This window comes from Sus scrofa, chromosome 14, assembly GCF_054392235.1.
Source record: "Sus scrofa isolate SSC_HxYL_T2T_F1_AM1 chromosome 14, Sscrofa_HxYL_maternal_Yorkshire_Landrace_v2.0, whole genome shotgun sequence".
In the NCBI taxonomy this organism is placed as follows: domain Eukaryota; kingdom Metazoa; phylum Chordata; class Mammalia; order Artiodactyla; family Suidae; genus Sus; species Sus scrofa.
The window spans coordinates 53,902,631-53,924,305 of NC_139396.1; the positions used below are offsets into that span (position 1 = coordinate 53,902,631).

Below are 21,675 nucleotides of genomic sequence, written 5' to 3' on the forward strand. Positions count from 1 at the left end.
GTGTTCTTTTCAGGGTATGATGTTCTCCAAAAAGAGAACAAGCAAGAATCATACCAAATCCATAGCTTTGTCCCTAGCCCGCCCTCAACAACAGACACCAATTAAATACAATCTGTGTAAACTGCAGGAGAGTAGTTCAGATCTGGTTGAGCAACTTTCTCCTGGCATCAAAGAACTGGCTTTGATAACTAGTTCATTCTAGATTTCACTTGAAATCAGGTCTAGAATTTTATTTGCAATATCTCCTACTTACCTACACCTGAATGGACTTTTGAGGGTCTAAAGCCAACTGCTTTTTTAAATGGGAATATTCTGGGGAGGCAGTTTTAAAAACCATTAGTGCCTCAAATATAGTATTTACTGTACAGGCTATTTCAGTGAATATCCATCCAAAAGACAAAGCCAGATGTTGGCAGTGAGTGAATACATGAAGAAAGATTCTGCTCAACATCACAGTATCACTACAATGTCTCAAAGGCATGGGCACACAAATAGCTTTCTCTAAAAGCAATGGAAATTTAAGCTCAAAAAGTTTCAGATCTTATTTCCAAGGGCAGTATGCCAGAAAAATTGGAAGAAAGAAGTGTTTTTTCCACTTGTTACATCATGATGTATTCAGAAATCTATGTATAAACACTCATAATGAACTTTTCAACTAAGGTTTTAGCAAACCGGAAAATTAGTGAAATATATACAAACTGCATAAAAGTTAAGTGTGATAAGTCAGTGATGCCTTTTCACACATACTTAGTCCTGGTTTAGAAAACTAAAGAGAAGCCAATGATAAAAGATCATAAACAAAAGCATAAGCTAGATCAGTCTGACAATCTTTCAATTAAATTATGGAAGGGCTTCTTGGAAGAAATGTTTCCCCAAATGTAGCAATTACATCATTTTAATTTAAAGAGCAATAATCCACATTAGAAAATTTGAAGTGTGGAAAACTAAGATCTGACTTAAATATTTTATAAAAATAATGCTTTTAGTCATGCAAAATTCCTACCATTAGTAAACCAGTGGGACAACGGCATGACTCTATAGAAAGAAAGCATTAGCGATGAATTACAGGTGACAAGGATAACTGTTGCTGCCTGTCATGAACTTATGAAATGTTATAAACTGTTATCTAAAGTTAAAACCAAAATGCCAACTGGAAAAGTTCAAAACAAAATTTAGATCTTAATAAAACTGGTAGTAATTAAAGGTGCCCTTTGAAAAACATAACATGGGATAACCTATTAATTCTATATTAGAAGAGGGAGTTCCCCAGAGGTGCAGTAGGTTAAGGATCTGACATTGTCACTGCTGTGGCGTAGGTTCGACCCCTGGTCCGGGAATTTATGTATGCTGTGGGCTTGACCAAAAAGGAAAAAAACAATCTATATTACAAGATATAAGTGGAAATCTTATTTTACAATCTCAACACTGAAAACATTAATTAAAATAAAACATTGTTTTAGTACTTTAGACAACTGAAAAGCTGACCAACACAAAGTTCTCTGGCCAGAAAATTAAGACAGTAATTTCAGCTTATTACCCTTATATATATTGTGTAATCCAGACCAAGGAGCGAAGTAGAATGTTTTTCTAGAGAGCTTTCATTATGTTAAAACTTCCTTGCATGCCTTAGGAAGGGAATACCAAATGTTATTACTGATGAGAAAGACTTCTTTCTCTACAAAAGATGCTTTCTGTTACATTTTAGTGAGAGAGACATTTGAAGACAGAGGAATTTAAAGAACAGAAGTAGAAATGATTTGACAAGACTTACAGAGCACATCAGAGAGAAATTTTTTTTGTTGTTGTTTTAGATTCTTGACACTCAATGTCATAAAAGGCAGAGTTGGAGTTCCTATCGTGGCTCAGGGATAAAAAACACAACTAGTATTCATGAGGACAAGGGTTTGATCCTAAAAAAATCCTAACTAGTATCCATGAGGACAAAGGTTTGATCCCTGGCCTCACTCAGTGGGTTAAGAATCCAGCATTGCTGTAAGCTGTGGTGTAGGCTGCAGATGAGGCTCAAATCCCACATTGCTGTGGCTGTCGTGTAGGTGGGCAGCTGTAGCTCAGATATGACCCCCAGCCTGGGAACCTCATTATGCTGTGAGTGTGGCTCTAAAAAGAAAAAAAAGGGGGGGGGGGGCAGAGTTATTCTTTTTTTTGCCTTTTTCCTTTTGGCTATACCATGGCATGTGGAGTTGCCCACACTGGGCAAGGTATCAGACCTGTGTTCCCAGTGTTTCAGAGAAGCCACAGATTCCACTGCGCCACAGCAGGAACTCCAGCAGACTGATTCTTAAACACAGTATCTTTCAGAGCTTAAAAACATATTAAAAAGAATCATACACACTGAAAAAGACAAACAAAGTGCTTCCTACCATACATCGCATGTGTCTGCTCATGAGCCCCGTACTGAGTTGCTGAAGAAGATACTAAACCAGGCTGGGCATGTGTTGGTGGTGCCATCATTCTAGCATTACCCTGTATTACAGGACTATAGACATGAGGATGCTGTGTTCAAACAAAAAAGAAAAAGAAAAAAGGTTAAAGTATAAAATAAAGTCAAGTACATTTAGTTAGATGTCTTAACTCTGGGTTTTCAGAAACAAGTTTGGAACTTCTAAATCCTTTCTTGACTATTTTCTTTTAAACACTTACATTGATCAGCAACTTTCTAACACATTATGAAAAAGGGCCCCCAAATCCTTAGCTGTCTACCTCACCATTAACACATAGATCAAAATAAAAAAAGAAACCCTCTTTACCATATTAAAAGTTATTTAAGTGGAATAACAAGAGTTATTAGGTCAAATTAGGCTTACCTGAGACTGATAATGTGGCACATGCTGAACAAGAGGTTGATTTGGAAACTGCTGAGGACTATAGGCAACATATTGTGTGGAATAAGCTGGTGGGGTGGCAACAATTGGTGGACCTGCTGCTGAGGCTGGATGCATCATGGTGCTCTGATGATGCTGGTCTTGCCGTTGTTGGGGTATATTTGGTACTGCAGAAAAAGACAGCTTAATATTAGAAAATAACATCTCCCTAGCATAAAATACATGAACATGGTCCACTGGGCTCTGAATGATTTGACTCTTCTGCCTACCTCTCCAATGCCGTTATACCACCCCCCCCCCCACCTTCAGCCATTCTGGGCTATTTTCCTATCACATATGTTCATTCCGCAGCCTCAAACCCCAACCCCCTATTCTCAGGTAGGAAAATTTTGAACTGTCCTTCAAGCGTCGGCTTGAAAGCAACATCCTCAGAGATATCCTCCATGACTGCCCCCAGATTTGATCAAGTCCCTGTAACTATAAGACTATGAAAATAACATTTCCCTCACACTTCTGAGGAAAATCCCTGTTTAATATACTAAATTATTCTACATGCTAGAAGGGCATAGAATTTATTCAAAGAAAAACTAAAGTACAAAAAAAAAAAAAACAGAATAGATCCAATGCTAATTTTTTTTTTTCTTTTTTTTGCCTTAAATTGTACCTGTGGCATATGGAGGTTCCCAGGCTAGGGGTTGAATGGAGATGTAGCCGCTGGCCTACACCACAGCCACAGCCACACCAGATCGGAGCCGTATCTGCAACCTACACCACAGCTCACAGCAACACTGGATCTCTGATGAACTGAGCGAGGCCAGGAATCAAACCTGTGTCCTCATGGACACTAGTCAGATTCATTTCTGCTGAGCCATGATGGAAACTCTGATCCAACACTAATCTTAAATCCATCTTTTAAAATTTTCCGCCACTGAATTCCTATATGTCTTGCTCTTTCCCCAAACAGCATCACATGCTATCATGTAGCATGTTTCTAAATTAATAGTCTTAAAAAAAATGACACTGTGTCTTTTATTATTTTTTTTTTTCTTTTTGATTTTTAGGGCTGCACCCGTGGCCTATGGAGCTTCCCAGGCTAGGGGTTGAATTGGAGCTATAGCTGCTGGCCTATGCCACAGCCACAGCAACACCAGATCCTAGTGGAATCTGCAATCTATACCACAGCTCATGGCAACGTTGGATCCTTAACCCACTGAGTGAGGCCAGGGATCGAACCCAATAAACTCAATAGTTCCTAGTCGGATTCATTTCCGCAGTGCCACAACGGGAACTCCACTTTATGTCTTCTATTATTCCACACAAATTTCTGCCTATGGTCCTCATTAGAGCTCTAGTTAAGAATTTAGCTCAACTGTCATCTCCTCTGTAACATGTTTTCTAGCCGCCTACAAAAAGCTAGCTGAATGCTCTGTGTACCTTTTACTCACATGTTTACCATAGCACTGACTGCTGTTTGTGATGGGTTGACATGCTATGTTAACTAAGCCACTTAAGGAAAGAAACTGTCAACCATTGCTTCCAGAAGATATGAGGCACAAAGTACATTCACAAAACCAACAGAACCGACTATACAAGAAACTGCTAAAGTAGAGATATAATTTGGTTTTCATTATTATTATCATTATTTTTTGCTTGTTAGGGCTACATTCACACCATACGGAGGTTCCCAGGCCAGGGCTCCAACTGGAGCTACAGCTGCTGGCCTACACCAGAGCCACAGCAACAGCAGATCCAAACTGCATCTGTGACCTACACCATAGCTCACAGCAACGCCGGATCCTTAACCCACTGAGCAAGGCTGCGTCCTCATGGATATTAAGTCAGATTTGTTACCACTGAGCCACAGGGGGAACTCCTTTTTGCTAAAAATTTTTAATGACTGTTGCTGACATTTAGGATAGCTAGTTATATACTGTTTTAACTAGTTACAAGAGCAAACCTGAAAACAAAGGAAACAAACACAGTAATATTTTTTCCTAATTTAATCTTGAGTTCCCACATATTGAGAAGGCATCCTGTTTAGTGAAAAAAAGCCACTCCAGGGAGTTCCCGATATGGCTCAGCAGTAACAAACCCAACTAATATTCAATGAGGATGTGGGTTTGATCCCTGGCCCCGCTCAGTGGGTTAAGGATCTGGTGTTGCTAAGAGCTGTAGCGTAGGTCATGGACATGGCTTAGATCCTATAGCACAGGCCAGCAGGTGAAGCTCCAATCTGACCCCTTGACTGGGAACTTTCATATACCGCAGGTGTGCACCCCTCCAAAAAAAGCCACTCCAAACTCTAATAACATTTTTTCATTTTTATCAGAGGTTTGCTTAATTAAGCTAAATGAGCTTCACTCATTCACTATTTCTTTAGATGCTTGATTTATAACCCTCACACATTAAATTTTTTTTTTTTTTTCAAAAAACCAGTTAAGGTTACTTTTTTCTTTTTAGGGCTGCACCTGTGACATAAGGAAGTTTCCAAGCTAGGGGCTGAATTGGAGCTGTAGCTGCCAGCCTATGCCACAGCCATAGCTACACTGGATCCGAGATGCATCTGTGACCTACACCACAGTCTGCAGCAATGCCGGATCCTTAAGCCACTGAGTGAGGTCTGGGATTGAACCCAAATCCTCATAGATACCAGGTGGGTTCTTAATCCATTGAGCCACAACAGGAACGCCTGCTACTTTTTTTAAATTAAAAAAAAAAATCCTAGTTAGGAAGTTCCCATTGTGGCTCAGTGATAACGAACTTGGCTAGTATCCTTAAGGATGACAGTGTGATCACTTTTTAGCCCTGCACCCATGCCATATGAAAGTTCCCAGACTAAGGGCTGAATTGGAGCTGCAGCTGCTGGCCTACACCACAGCTGCAGCGACGCCAGATCTGAGCCGTGTCTGTGACCTACACCATAGCTCACAGCAACAATGGATCTCTGACACACTGAGCGAGACCAGGAATCAAACCTGCATCCTCATGGATACTAGTCAGATTTGTTTTCTGCTGTGCCACAATGGAACTCCCAATCTACCTAGTCTTTACATGAGCCATACCTTAGCCATTTCTTTATGTCAATGATTTTTAACTAGGTGCAATTTTGCCTTTCAAGGGGCATTTGACAACGTCTGGAAAAATTTGGGGTTGTCACAATTAGGGAAATGAAGGTTATTACTACCATCTAATGGGTAGAGGCCAGGGATGCTAATAAAAAGTCTATAATGCATAGGACACTCCCTACCTCCACTCCGCCAAAGAATATCTGTCCCAAAATATTCTTGACTTCAGCACATTTTCAAACACAAACTCACTTTTTCTCACAGGATGCAATAAACAATGACTACATTATGTGCCAAGAAGACAAAGAGGCTGTCTCTGTGCAGAAGGGCCCTACTATTTCATGCGGGAAAGATATGATCTATGGCTGCATTTCTGAAGCATGTCCTTGATTTCCTCTGTCATTTGACAGAGCAAAGTAGCAGGATATAACATTAACATGAAGAGAACAAATAGTATGCAATAAATTTATGTCTTAAGTAACTAATGGGAAGAAGCAATGGAAAAGATGCAAATAGTTTACATTAACAATAAAAAAAAAGGAATTCCCATTGTGGCTCAGCGGTAACGAACCTGACTAATATCCATGAGGATGAGGGTTCAATCCTTGGCCTCACTTGGGTTAAGGATCTGGCGTTGCCATGAACTATGGTGTAAGTCATAAATGAGGCTCGGATCCCAAGTTGCTGTGGCCGTGGTGTAGGCCGGCAGCTGCAGCTCCGATTGGACCTCTAGCCTGGGAACCTCCATATGCCATGGGTACGGCCCTAAAAGAAGGACAAAAGACAAAAAAAAGAAAAAGAAAGAAAAAAGAAAGAAGTCAAGAAAACCTGAGGGGAGAAAAAAAATCAAAAGTCAGGAGTGGATGGATGGGAAAGTAGTCTTATCAGATAGCTAAAACAGGACAGAAGAGAAAATCCAAATATAGAGATACGTGGACATAATATATGACGAAAACGTCATTTCACATCAGTGTGTTCTCTGATCATAATGGAATGAAAAAAATCAAAAAGAGAAATACATTTGGAAATACCCAAATATTTGGAAACTAAAAAAACATACTACTAAATAAACCATTGGTCAAAGAAGAAATCATAAGACAGAAAATATTCTGAATAAAATATGAATATACAACGTCAAGTTTCAGGGATTTAGCTAAAGCAGTAATTAGAAATCTACAGCTTTAAAATGCTTCTATTAGAAAAGAAAGTTGTGTTCTTTTTTGGCTTTTCTAGGGCTGCACCTGCGGCATATGGAGGTTCCCAGGCTAGGGGGCTAATTTATCGGAGCTGTAGCCGCCGGCCTATGCCAGAGCCACAGCAACTCGGGATCTGAGCCACATCTGCAACCTACACCACAGCTCACGGCAACGCCAGATCCTTAACCCACTGAGCAAGGCCAGGGACCGAACCTGCAACCTCATGGTTCCTAGTCAGATTCATTAACCACTGAGCCATGACAGGAACTCCTAGAAAAGAAAGTTTTGACTTTTTTTTTTTTTTTTTAAAAGGGCCGCACCCACAGCATTTGGAAGTTCCTAGGCTAGGGGTTGAATCAGAGCTGTAGCTGCTGGCCTACACCACAGCTCACAGCAAAGCTGAATCCTTAACCCACTGAGCGAGGCCAGGGATTGAACCCGTATCCTCATGGATACAAGTGGGGTTCGTTATCAATAAGCCACAACGGAAACTCCCTAGAAAAAAAGAAAGTTTTAAACTCAATGACCTAAGCAATTGCCTTAGGAAACTAGAAAAAGAACAGCAAATTAAAGAAGGCAAAAGAGGAGTTTCTGTTGTGGAAATGAATCTAACAAGTATCCATGAGGATGTGGGTTCAATCCCTGGTCTTGCTCAGTGGGTCAGTGATCCAGCGTTGCCATGAGCTGTGGTGCAGCGTCACAGACATGGCTCAGACCCTGTATCACTGTGGCTGCAGCGGGCAGCTGCAGCTTGTATTCAACCCCTAGCCTGGGAACTTCCATATGACACAGGTGTAGCCCTAAAAAGCACACCCCCCGCCACACACACACAAGAAGGCAAAAGAAAGGAAATGATAAAGAATCAATGAAAGTAGAAGTTGTCCTTTGAAAATTGATAAGTCACTAGAAAGACTGATCAATAAAAAAGAAGAAAAAGACATAAATTATCAATACGAGGAGTATAGATCAGCATAGATCCTAAAGACATTAAAAAGATAAAGGAATATTATCAACAACCTTAAACCGTTAAATTTGGAAAATTAGACAACCAGTATTAACTTGGTATCAAAATTTTATAAAACATTACAAAGCAACACAAACTACAGACCAGTATTTCCCATGACCACAGACAAAAACCTCTTTAATAAAATACTATCAGATCAAGTCATATAAAGATTATACACTACAACTAAGTGTATAAATAGGATACCAGGAAAGCAAGGCTGTTTCAATATTCAAAAACCAATTAATGGGGGGGAGGGGAGAGTTCCCACCATGGTTCAGTGAGTTAAGGAACCAACATAGTCTCCATAAGGATCCAGGTTTGATCTCTGGCCTCACTTGGTGGGTTAAGAACTCAGCGTTGCCACAAGATACAGTGTAGGTCAAAGATGTGGCTCAGATCCAGTTTTGCTGTGGTATAGGCTGGCAGGTGTAATTCCAATTTGACCCCTACCTCAAGAAATTCTATATGCCACAGGTGCAGCCTTGAAAAGCATTGTCACTGCAGTGGCTTGGGTTCAATCCTTGGCCCAGGAACTTCTACATGCCTCAGGAATGACCAAAAAAAAAAAAAAAAAAAGTGTGAGAGAGCAGATCAATGGTTGCCTGGAGTGCGTGGTAGTGGAGCAGAGTTTTCATCAAAATGTACACTTAAACACACTTCTTTCTTTCCTTTTTTTTTTTTTTTGCTGCACCTGCAGCATGTGAAGTTCCCCGGCCAGGGATTGAACCTATGCCACAGCAGCCACCCAAGCCACTGAAGTGACAAAACCAGATCCTTAACCTACTGCACCACAGAAGAACTCCTAAATAAACATATTTTGTTGTACTAAATTACAGAATAATATAATGGGTTAAAAATTTTTGGATAGGAGTTCCCGTCGTGGCGCAGTGGTTAACGAATCCGACTAGGAACCATGAGGTTGCAGGTTCGATCCCTGCCCTTGCTCAGTGGGTTAACGATCCGGCATTGCCGTGAGCTGTGGTGTAGGTCGCAGACGCGGCTCGGATCCCGCATTGCTGTGGCTCTGGCGTAGGCTGGCAGCTACAGCTCCAATTCAACCCCTAGCCTGGGAACCTCCATATGCCGCGGGAGCGGCCCAAGAAATGGCAAAAAGACAAAAAAAAAAAAAAATTTTGGATAGCCATTTGGAACAAGATAAACTAGATTTATGCTCTACACTGTATATAAAATAATTTCCAAATGAGCATTTTTTAAAAATCTTTTTATGGCTATACCTGCAGCATATGGAAGTTCCCAGACCTAGGGGTCGAAATGGAGCTACAGCCACCAACCTATGCTACAGTCACAGCCAACTCTGTATTCAAGCAGCATCTGCGACCTGTGGCAACGTGGGACTAAGGGTCCCAATGAATGAGCCTAGAGGTCAAACCTGCATCCTCACAGATACTATGTAGGGTTCTTCTTCTTTTTTAATCTTTTGTCTTATAAGAATTGCACTTGCGGCATATGGAGTTTCCCAGGCTAAGCGTCTAATCGGAGCTACAGCTGCCGCCCTACCCAAGAGCCACAGCAATGCCAGATCCCAGTTGCATTTGCAACCTACACCACAGGTCACGGCAACACCGGATCCTTAACCCACTGAGGGAGGCCTGGGACTGAACTCGTAACCTCATGGTTCTTAGTTGGATTTGTTTCCCCTGTGCTATGACGGGAACTCCTGCAGGATTCTTAACCTGATGGGCCACAAGAGGAACTCCCGAGTCATAAATTTAAATGTAAAAAAGGAGAAGTTATATAAATTGTAGAAGGCATATGATTTATTTTATTAAACATGAGTGGGCAAAATCTTTAAAACCATGAATCAAAAAATCAAAAGGCAAAACTCAGGAGAAAACCATAAAACTTCTAGGAGTGAATCTTTGCAACCTTCAAGTATGTTAATATAGGAAAAAAAACACACAACCATAATTGACCATATGGTCTCCAAAACTGAAAATGACTCTTTCAAATAAATTTTTAAAAAATGAATAATAAGGAGTTCCCGTCGTGGCTCAGCCATCAACGAATCCAACTAGGAACCATGAGGTTGCGGATTCGATCCTTGGCCTCACTCAGTGGGTTAAGGATCCAGTGTTGCTGTGAGCTGTGGTGAAGGTCGAAGACGCGGCTTGGATCCCACGTTGCTGTGGCTGTGGCGTAGGCCAGCGGCTACAGCTCTGATTGGACCCCTAGCCTGGGAACCTCCATAGGCCGCGGGAGCAGCCCAAGAAATGCCAAAAAGACAAAAAAAAAAAAAAAGACCAAAAAAAAAAAAAAAAGAAAAAAGAATAATAAGCCACAGGCTACAGGAAAATATTTGAAATATAGAAAAAGACTTGTATCCACCTATATTCCTCTCACTCAATAAGATAAACAATTTAATAAAAAAATAGTGGGGTGGAGTTCCCTGGTGGCCTAGCAGGTGGGGGATCCAGTGTTGTCACTGCTGTGGCTCAGGCCACTAGAAAGAAATGAGGAAAATCTTGATATATTGATATATAGCACTTCTGAGGAAACAGGAGGTCTTCAAACCAAAATCCCATGAGTGCAGAACAGTACATATGATGTGCTTCCTTTTTTGTATGAGGGGAAAAATATAAAGTCAGTAAGGATGCCAAGACAATTCAATGAAAAAAGAATGGTCTTTTCACCAAATGGTACTGGAATAACTGAATATCCACATGCAAAAAAATGTGAATCCTATCCTCATACTATACACAGAATTTACCTGAGAATGTGCCACCAACCTAAATGTTAGAGCTGAACTCTGAAAGAAATCACAGCAAACTCTCTTAAGAAATCATAGCAAATCTTTCTGACCTTGAGTTAGGAAATGGATTCTCAGACGTGACATCAAAAGCAAAATCAAAAATAAAATAGGAGTTCCCACTGTGGCTCAGTGGTAACAAACCCAGCTAGTATCCATGAGGACTTGGGTTCAATGTCTGGCCGTGCTCAGTGGGTTAAGGATCTGATGTCGTGAACTGTGGTGTAGGTTGCAGACGAGCCTCAGATCTGGAGTTGCTGTGGCTGTGGTTGAGGCCAGCAACTACAGCTCAACTCCAATTTGAACCCTAGCCTACGAACCTCCATGTGCCGAAGGTGCAGTCCTAAAAAGACGAAGAAAACAACAACAAAAAACAAAAAACAAAAGAACAAATCAAACTTCCATCAGAAGTAAAAACTTCCGTGCTGCAAAGAACACCATCAGGCAAGTAAAAAGACAACCCATAAAATGGAGAAAATATCTGTGGGTCCTATATCTGATAAAGGATTTATATATAGAATATGCAAAGAACTCTTACAGCCCTGTGATTAAGAAATAAATAACCTGGAGTTCCTGCTGTGGCACAGCAGATACGAATCTTACTAGGAACCATGAGGTTTTGGGTTCCATCCCTGGCCTCGCTCAGGCGGTTAAGGATCTGGCATTGCTGTGGCTGTGGCATGGGCTAGCAGCTGTGGCTCCAATTCGACCCCTAGCCTGGGAACCTCCACAGACCACAGGTGCAGCCCTGAAAATCAAAAAGAAAAAAGAAGAAAAAAAAAAAAAAAAGAAAGAAAGAACTTGGAGTTCCCATTGGAACTTGGCTCAGCAGTAACGAACCTGACTAATGTTCATGAGGATGCGGGTTTGATCCCTGGCCTCCACTCACTGAGTCAGGGATCCGGTGTTACTATGAGCTGTGGTGTAGGCTGGCAGCTGTAGCTCTCATTTGACCCCTAACCTGAGAACTTCCATATGCTGTGGGTATGGCCCTAAAAAAATAAAAATAAATAAAAATAAAAATAATAAATAAACAACTTAATTAAAAACTAGATCAAATATTTGAATAAACTATTCTCCAGAGAAGATATGCAAATGATTGACAAGCACATCAAAAGATTCTTAACATCATCAATCTCCAGAGAAATACAAATCAAAACCATAATGAGGTGCTATTTTTATCTTCACTAGGATAATAGACAATAACAATTGTTAGTAAGGATGTAGAGAAATTGGGACCTTGAACACTACTGGTAAGAATATAAAAAGGGACAGTCACTTTGGAAAACAGTGTGGCAATTCCAACAAAGTAATTCCACTCCAAGAGAAATGAAAACATAGTAAATCCACACAAAACTGTACACTAATGTTCAGCACTATTCATACTAGTCAGAAAATGGGAACAACCCAAAGAAGTATCAACTGATGAATGGATAAATAAAATGTGGGGTTTATACAATTCCATAAAAGGAATGAAGTACTGACAGGTACTCCAACATAGATGAAACTTGAAAACATTATGCTAAGAGAAAAAAGCCAGTCAACAAAGACTACATAGAGTATGATTTCATCCCTATGAAATATCCAAAACAGGTAAATTATAGAGAAAAGAAAGTAGATTAACATGTCTAGGGTGTGAGTGTATATGTGCATGGGGCGGGAAGGGAGTAATTATTAATACAAGGTTTCTTTTTGGAGTGATAAAATTTTTTAGATTGACTGTGGTAATGACTGACCTCTGGGACTATCCTAAAACCTACCAAGCCATATACTTCAAATGGATGAATCTTACGGCATTTCAATTATAGGTGATCTTTGAACAATTCAACTTTGAACTGTGCGGATCATCTTATATGCAAATCTTTTTCTTTCTTTTTTTAATTCTGCTTTTTTGGGCTGCACCCAAGGCATATGGAAGTTCCCAGGCTAGGGGTCAAATCGAAGCTACAGCTGCTGGCCTACTCCACAGCTACAGCAGCACCAGATCTGAGCCACATCTGTGACCTACGCTAAAGCTCACGGCAACACCAGATCCTTAACCCACTTGAGCAGGGCCAGGGATTGAACCCGCATCCTCATGGATACTAATCAGGTTCATTTCCACTGAGCCACAATGGGAACTCCCTGCAGATCTTTTCTAATAGTCAATAATACAGCCAAAAAAGATCCAATGTTCACTGATCTGGAACTGAGGATATGGAGGAATGACTATAAATTATAAGCAGATTTTCAACTGCACAAAAGGGTCAATGCCCCTAACCCAAGCCATTCAAAGATCAACTGTGTATCTAAATAGAGCTATTAGAAAAAAAAGAATGCATATCTGCAAAGAAACAAATATATACTTAGAAATATATACTTAGAAAATAAATTGATTTTTTTTTATTTTTTATTTTTTTTGTCTTTTTGCTATTTCTTTGGGGCCGCTCCCGCGGCATATGGAGGTTCCCAGGCTAGGGGTCGAATCGGAGCTGTAGCCACCGGCCTACACCAGAGCCACAGCAACGCGGGATCCGAGCCCCGTCTGCAACCTACACCACAGCTCACGGCAACGCTGGATCGTTAACCCACTGAGCAAGGGCAGGGACCGAACCCGCAACCTCATGGTTCCTAGTCGGATTCGTTAACCACTGTGCCACGACAGGAACTCCAGAAAATAAATATTTTAAGGATGGATAGAAAATAATTTGGGGAGGTGTCCATATCCACAACATGTGGAAGTTCCCAGGCCAGGGATCAAACCTGCACCACAGCAGTGACAAAGCCAGGTCCTTAACCACTAGGCCATCAGGGAACTCTAGAAAATAATTTAAAATGATCAGCTGCTAATGATGTAAGGGGCCATCCACATACTGGGGTGGAAGTGATGAGGTCAAGTACAAATGGAAGAAACTCGGATCAAAGTAATACTTTGCTGAATAATTTTTTTTTTTTTTTTTGTCTTTTTCTTTTTATGGAGGTTCCCAGGCTAGGGGTCGAATCAGAGATGTAGCCGATGGCCAATGCCACAGCCACAGCAATGCCAGGTCCAAGCCGTGTCTTCGACCTACACCACAGCTCATAGCAATGCTGGAGCCTTACCCACTGAGCAAGGCCAGGGATCAAAACCACATCCTCATGGATATTAGTCAGGATTATTAACCACTGAGCCATGACGGGAACTCCCCGTATAATCTTTTTATGTAATTTCCATTTGAAAATATATTAATATTTTACACATAAAAATAAAATTGAGGAGTTCCCGTCATGGTGCAGTGGAAACGAATCCGACTAGGAACCATGAGGTTGCGGGTTTGATCCCTGGCCTTGCTCAGTGGGTTAAGGATCCGGCATTGCTGTGAGCTGTGGTGTAGGTCACAGATGTGGCTCAGATCCTGAGTTGCTGTGGTATAGGCCGGCAGCTACAGCTCAGATTCGACTCCTAGCCTGGGAACCTCCATAAGCTGTGGGTACAGCCCTAAAAAAAGACAAAATAAATAAATAAATAAATAAAATAAAATTGAAATAATTAAAAAAAAACTATCCTTACAAATGATAACAAACTCGATTAACCTACCTGTGTGTCAAATTGCTGACTTAACTCAGTGACTATATAGAAGACAGTATTATGGAAGTAAAAAAAAGGTAGCAACTCCTGAATGAAAACTGACACTTAAGGAATTCTTAGTGAAACAGATGCTAGAGAAAAGTAACACTCCAAAGAAATCTTATATTTTATTCTGAAGTCTAACAGAGAAGAAATACTTTTAAAACATCTTAGACACATTATACTAAATAAGCCAGCTGCTAAGATAGCCCCCAATGATCCTGCCTCCTGGTATTCACAACCCATATTGTAGTCTCCAGTCACAGGCACCATGTGTACAGCAAATGACAAAAGTAAGGATATGTCACTTCCAGGTTAGGTTTACAAACTGCAACTCACATTTAAGTCAGTTTCTCTCTGAATAGTCATTTTGGGAGAAGCCAGCTGCCATGTTATGACCAGAATTATTCTGCCAACGGCTCTCAGTCGGGAAGCAGATCCACCAGCCCTAGTTCAGATAACCACCACTTTAGCCAACAACTTGTCTGCAACTTCTTCTTTTTTTTTTTTTTTTTTTTTTTGTCTTTTTGCTATTTCTTGGGCCGCTCCCACGGCATATGGAGGTTCCCAGGCTAGGGGTTGAATCGGAGCTGTAGTCTCCGGCCTACACCAGAGCCACAGCAACATGGGATCCGAGCCGCATCTGCAACCTACACCACAGCTCACGGCAACGCCAGATCGTTAACCCACTGAGCAAGGGCAGGGACCGAACCCGCAACCTCATGGTTCCTAGTCGGATTCGTTAACCACTGCGCCACGACAGGAACTCCAGTCTGCAACTTCTTAAGAGACTCTAAGGCAGAACCACTCAGCAAAGCTGCTCCTGGATTTCTGACCCTCGGAAACTATGTGAAATAAAATGTTTGTTGTTTTAGGCAGCTAAGATTTGTGGCAATTTGTTAAAAAACAGATAATAAGTCAATAGCAATGAGCATATGAGCATATCCAATGACCAGAAAGTGGATTCTTTTTTTTTTATTTTCTTTTTCTTTTATGGCCATACCTATGGCATACGGAAGTTCCCAGACTAAGGGTCAAATTGGAGCTCATGGATACTAGTTGGGAACTCCCAATGGGAACTCCTGGTTTCTAAATACTATTTCTCAGCAAAAAGAATCAGGATTGCTTGGAGGACTACTGATCGGGTCTATAAATAAGTAGTATCAAAAGGACAAAGAACCCATCTTGAAGGGACTACCATTGATCAAAGTTGGAACAACGGGAGCAGGAAAAATAATAATTGACTGAAACACAATCAATATAAAACTACATGAAAACCCATGTGTTCATCACTCTCCTGTATAAACTATTTCAGGATACCCAAACTGCCCTTGTTGAAAAAAATAGCCCTGGAGTTTCCGTCGTGGTGCAGTGGTTAAGGAATCCGACTAGGAACCATGAGGTTGCGGGTTCGGTCCCTGCCCTTGCTCAGTGGGTTAATGATCCGGCGTTGCCGTGAGCTGTGGTGTAGGTTGCAGATGCGGCTCGGATCCCATGTTGCTGTGGCTCTGGCATAGGCTGGAGGCTACAGCTCCGATTTGACCCCTAGCCTGGGAACCTCCATATGCTGCAGGAGCGGCCCAAGAAACAGCAAAAAGACCAAAAAAAAAAAAAAAAGAAAAGAAAAGAAAAAGAAAAAAATAGCCCTTTACAGAATGATTCTAACTAATAAATGGAGAAGAAATGCTAGAAATTCAGAAATCACTCTTTTAAACTCCTAACTACAGTGATTTTCAAACTATAGTCTTCTACCAGCAGCATTACTAGGGAATTGGGTTTTTATAAATTGCACTAGAAAAGTAAATTCTCAGGCTATGCCACAAACCCACTAAATTGGAAACTCTAAGGATGGGACCAAGCAATCTGTATTTTTAACAAACTTTCCAAGTGAAATTAATATACACTAAAATTTGAGAACCACTGCCCTAATGAAAAGACGATGTTAAGGATCAATCATCAATGAATCAGATGAAAGAGGAACATAAAACTACAACTAGAGAGGGGGAGGATCAGGCTATCACTATCTGAGCCCTTAATGAATCTTACCATAACTTAAAGTAGGATCAGATATTGCACACCTTTCTTAAATTTTAATTTTAGCCCTTTCCCCCTTTTATGGCCACACCTCTGCATATGGAAGTTCCTGGGCCAGGAACTGAACTTGACCTACACCTGGAGCAATGCTGGGCCCTTTAACCCACTGTGTCGGGCTAGGGATTGAACCTGTGCCTCTACAGAGACCCAAGCCTCTGCACTGGGATTCTTAACCCACTTAACCCACAGGAGGAACTTCTATACACCTCTTGAATGATCCAATATAGAGCACTCACAAATATCTATGAAGTATTCCTATCTCTTCCCACAAAAAAGTTAAACCTGAATGCAATCAATGACATCTTAAGAAATAAAGAGACAGGAGTTCCCGTCGTGGCGCAGTGGTTAAGGAATCCGACTAGGAACCATGAGGTTGCAGGTTCGGTCCCTGCCCTTGCTCAGTGGGTTAACGATCTGGCGTTGCCGTGAGCTGTGGTGTAGGTTGCAGACGCGGCTCGGATCCTGCGTTGCTGTGGCTCTGGCGTAGGCCGGTGGCTACAGCTCCGATTCAACCCCTAGCCTGGGAACCTCCATATGCCGTGGGAGTGGCCCAAGAAACAGCAAAAAGACAAAAAAAAAAAAAAAAGAAAAAGAAATAAGGAGACAAATCTAGAACACAGGACATGCTATATAACAACTGGTTTCTGCCACAAAGCAATAGCAGGGGAACTAAAAGACATGTAACAAATAATGCACACACCTTGTTTTGATCCATACTCAAAATAAACCAACTATAAAAATATATTCTTGGCTCAATCAGGAATAATTGATTATGATAATTATTAGATGATAAAAAGGAATCACTGCTTATTTTATAAAGTGTGATAACAACACTCTGGCTGCCTAGTAAAAATGTCCATGCTTTTAAAAGATACTCATTAAGTATGTAGAAATGAAATGGCACGTCCTTAGAAAAAAATTAACCTTGTAACTAGATAACTTTAAATGATTTAGAGTTCTTTCATTTAGTGTTATAAGGCAAAGATAAAGAATACCATACAGGTTTTGGAGTTCCCCTTGTGGCTCAGTGGAAACGAATCTGACTAGTATCCATGAGGTGGCAGGTTCGATTCCTGGCCTCACTCAGTGGGTTAAGGATCCGGCATTGCCATGAGCTGTGGTATAGGCCAGCAGCTACAGCTCTGATTTGACCCCTAGCCTGGGAACGTCCATATGCTGTGGGTGCGGTCCTTATAAAAAAAAAAAAAAAAAGTTCTGTTTTTTTCTTTTTTCACTGTACCTGCGGCACATGGAAGTTCCTGGGCAGGGATCAAATCCAAGCAAGAGCTGTAACCTATGCCACAGCTACAGCAACACCAGATCTTTAACCCACTGTGCCAGACTGGGGATCAAGCTAGTGCCTCCAAAGCCAAGGTGTATCATTAAACCACTGTGCCACAGAGTAAACTCCTCATACAACTTTTTTTTTTAAGTTTTCATTATTAACATCCACAAAATAACAATTACTTCAAACACTGAGGAAAGCTTATTAATTTAACAATTGAAATTTTTTTAGAGTTACCACATGATCTGGCAATCTTACTTCTAGGCCATTTATATGGCGAAAACTCTAATTCAAAAAGATACATGCATTCCAATGTTCACAGAAGCATTATTATTATTATTATTTTTGGTCTTTTTGCTATTTCTTGGGCAGCTCCCACGGCATATGGAGGTTCCCAGGCTAGGGGTCGAATTGGAGCTGTAGCCGCCGGCCTACGCCAGAGCCACGTCTGCAACCTACACCACAGGTCACGGCAACGCCGGATCATTAACCCACTGAGCAAGGGCAGGGACCGAACCCGCAACCTCATGGTTCCTAGTCGGATTCCTTAACCACTGCGCCATGACGGGAACTCCAGAGCATTATTTATGATAGCCAAGATATGGAAACAACTTAACTATCCACTGACGGATGAATGGGTAAAGGTACAGCGTGTGTACACAGGTGTGTACACGTACACACATACACATACACACGAATACTACTCAGCCCTAAAAAAGAATGCCATTTATAGCAACATGGCTGGAACTAAATATTATCATACTAACAGTGATGTCAGAGAAAGACAAACACATGATATCATTTATATGAGGTGTCTGAAAAATGACACAAATGAACTTATTTTCAAACAAACAGACTCACAGACATAGAAAATAAATTTATGGTTACCAAAAGTTAAGGGGATGCGGGAGAGATAACTAGGAGTTTGGGATTAGCAGTCACAAACTAGGATATATGAAACAGATAAACAACAAAATCCCACTGTACAGCACAGGAAACTATACTCAGTATTCTATAATAAACTACAATGGAAATAAAAATAAAAGGGTGAAATTTTTGTGTCAGGAAGACAATTATTGGGCTTGAGAAATAACCTTATTATATAAGCCACCCTACACTCTACTCTCAATAAAATGACAGCAAATAATTGCTCTCAATTACTTAAATGGCAAAAAGGGTAATACTTTAGCATTACTCAACATTAAAAGATTTCCTCTTAAGGAGTTCCCATCATGGCTCAGTGGTAACGAATCAGACTAGTATCCATGAAGATGCAAGTTTGATCCCTGGCCTCACTCAGTGGGTTAAGGATCCAGTGTTGCCATGAGCTGTAGTATAGGTTGCAGACAAACTCAGATCCCTCGTTGCTGTGGCTATGGTGGAGGCTGGTGGCTACATCTCCGACTCTACCCCTAGCCTGGGAACCTCCATATGCTGTGGGTGCAGTCCTAAAAAAGACCAAAAAAAAAAAAGATTTCCTCAAGATAAATACATGTTTTTTCCTATGAAGGCTCTTGTACACAAATAAAGAATACTAGATTATACAACGCTCTCACTTTAAAGATGAGGAAACATCCCTCTAAACAGCATTTTGATGTTTTCTGAAATGAGCTGCTGTTTACTCAAAAAGAAATTTTAAATTTGGGGAAAAATTATATGTCATATAAAATATCAGGAATGAGTAAATCAATTTAGCAAACCCTCTTTTCAAATTTAACACTGAAGACATCAAAAAGAAATTATTCTTTGTGAAGAGGATACCTAATATTCCCAACTCATAAGTATTTCTCCTTCCCTGTTTTTGCTCATAAAAAAACACATCTAAGTATCTGATGTAATATTCTAGGCATCAAAAGTCAATGAACGGCTTCATTAAAGTCAAACTGCACCACAAATATTTATTCATTATAAATTGAGTTATTTAATGCATGCAGCATGCAGATTATAAGCATACACAGGCAGGATTATTCTCACCTTTACCTGCTCTATATGTCTTGGCTTGATTCACTGGCATGGGCGTCATAGGTATAGGATATAAAGGCTTGAGGGAATTAAAAAAAAAAGACGATTAGGCTCTCAAGATATTAAGAATTTATCTTACCACTCTTAGTCGCACATTGCTTGAGAGCCACCTCTGAGATGTCCTGATTCTCTATGAGTCATTAAAAAATGAAATCACACCCACAGTTAAAAAGAAAAGCCCAAACTACAAAAAATATAAACCATCTTTTTTACCAGAAAATAGTCTCAGACTTAGGTCCTTATATTAACAATACACCACACTGCAAGCCTTTTTTTTTTTTTTTAAAAAAAAAACGGCTGTACCTGCGGCATATGGAAGTTCCCAGACTAAGGGTTGAATCAGAGCTGTAGCTGAGGTGATACCCACAGCCATGGCAGCACAAGATCCAAGCTGCATCTGGGATCTACGACATAGCTTGTGGCTGGATCCTTGGCCCACTGCGTGAAGCTAGGGGTAGAACCCAAATCCTCACAGAGACAATATCAGGTTTGTAACCCACTGAGCCACAATGGGAACTCCAAGCCTTCACTTTTTAAATACCTCTGTTGTACCATCACTACCTCAAGTCACTGCACACCTTCGGAATACTTGGTGTCACATACAAATAGCTTAGAGAGGGTAAATGAACAAATTCTATGACTTACTTGCACACCTGGGCTCACTGGGACTGGATACATCATATTTGGTGCAAAACAAACAGGTTGAGTATAAACTGGAGTTGGCTGCTGATGACCCACCATAGATGGGCTAGGTTGTGCTTGAGGACGAGGTGAGGTTGGGGTGGTAGAAGGCTTTGGCTACAAAAACAAAAATCAACTATCTTAAATGAAAAGCTAACTATTATTGCAATCTGAAGACTAACTACCCCTATCTTTTTTCAGTTTAATATTTATTTTATTTTGTCTTTTTAGGGCCACATCCATGGCATTTGGAAGTTCCCAGGCTAGAGTACTGGAGCTGCACCTGCCGGCCTACGCCACAGTTACAGCAAGGTGGGATCCGAGCCGTGTCTGCTACCTACACCACAGCTCATAACAATGCCGGATCCTTAACCCAATGAGAGAGGCCAGAAATCGAACCTGGGTCCTCATGGATACTAGTCAGGTTTGTTACCATTGAGCCATGATGGGAACTCCCCCCATCTTTCTTAGTTTTACTCACTTTTAATTAGGCCCTCTTAATGAAAATACCTAATAGAAAATAAACTTCCATGTGTTTCAAGTTAAAGAAAAAAATATGCTCGTAGCAAGTTAATGTTAACTTTAATCAACAATACTATTAAAAACAGCAGAGGTGATTTTTAAGCAGCTGGAGAAAGTTTTATTTATTTATTTTTCCCCGTCTTTTTGTCATTTTTTGGGCCACTCCCGCAGCATACGGAGGGTCCCAGGCTAGGGGTCGAATTGGAGCTGTAGCCGCCAGCCTACACCAGAGCCACAGCAACTCGGGATCCGAGCCTCGTCTGCGACCTACACCACAGCTCATGGCAATGCTGGATCCTTAACCCACTGAGCAAGGCCAAGGACTGAACCCGCAATCTCAAGGTTCCTAGTCGGATTCGTTAACCACTGAGCCACAACAGGAACTTCTGGAGAAAGTATTTTAAAAAATTAAAAATAAACCTTATCTTCTTACAAAGTCAGGAGAATAATAACAGTATCATCTATGAACCTGAGAACCTAGTAAGCCAATCATCTTCAAATTTTGAATCAGAAAGGATTCAAAGATTTGACCTAGATCATATCTAATTGATGACAAAACTAGGAATTTTTTTCTATGGCTCAAAAATATTCATTAATTGCTACATAAG

General features: G+C 40.7%; 1 protein-coding gene across 50 annotated transcripts in view; it reads right to left on the minus strand.

The window, feature by feature from the left end:
• The window catches only part of ATXN2 (ataxin 2), a 115,208-nt gene that overhangs the window by 21,524 nt on the left and 72,009 nt on the right, over positions 1-21,675 (minus strand). For 27 of the 50 annotated variants that reach the window (XM_084996084.1, XM_084996082.1, XM_084996077.1 and 24 more), the window contains 4 exons: positions 20,510-20,662; positions 19,817-19,883; positions 2,826-3,010; positions 2,382-2,514 (listed from right to left, as the gene is read on the minus strand). In XM_084996084.1, coding sequence (XP_084852210.1) covers positions 2,382-2,514; positions 2,826-3,010; positions 19,817-19,883; positions 20,510-20,662 — 538 coding nt within the window. The remainder of the gene's footprint in view (positions 1-2,381; positions 2,515-2,825; positions 3,011-19,816; positions 19,884-20,509; positions 20,663-21,675) is intronic. The other 23 variants (XM_084996085.1, XM_084996083.1, XM_084996078.1 and 20 more) reach the window with 1 other exon arrangement.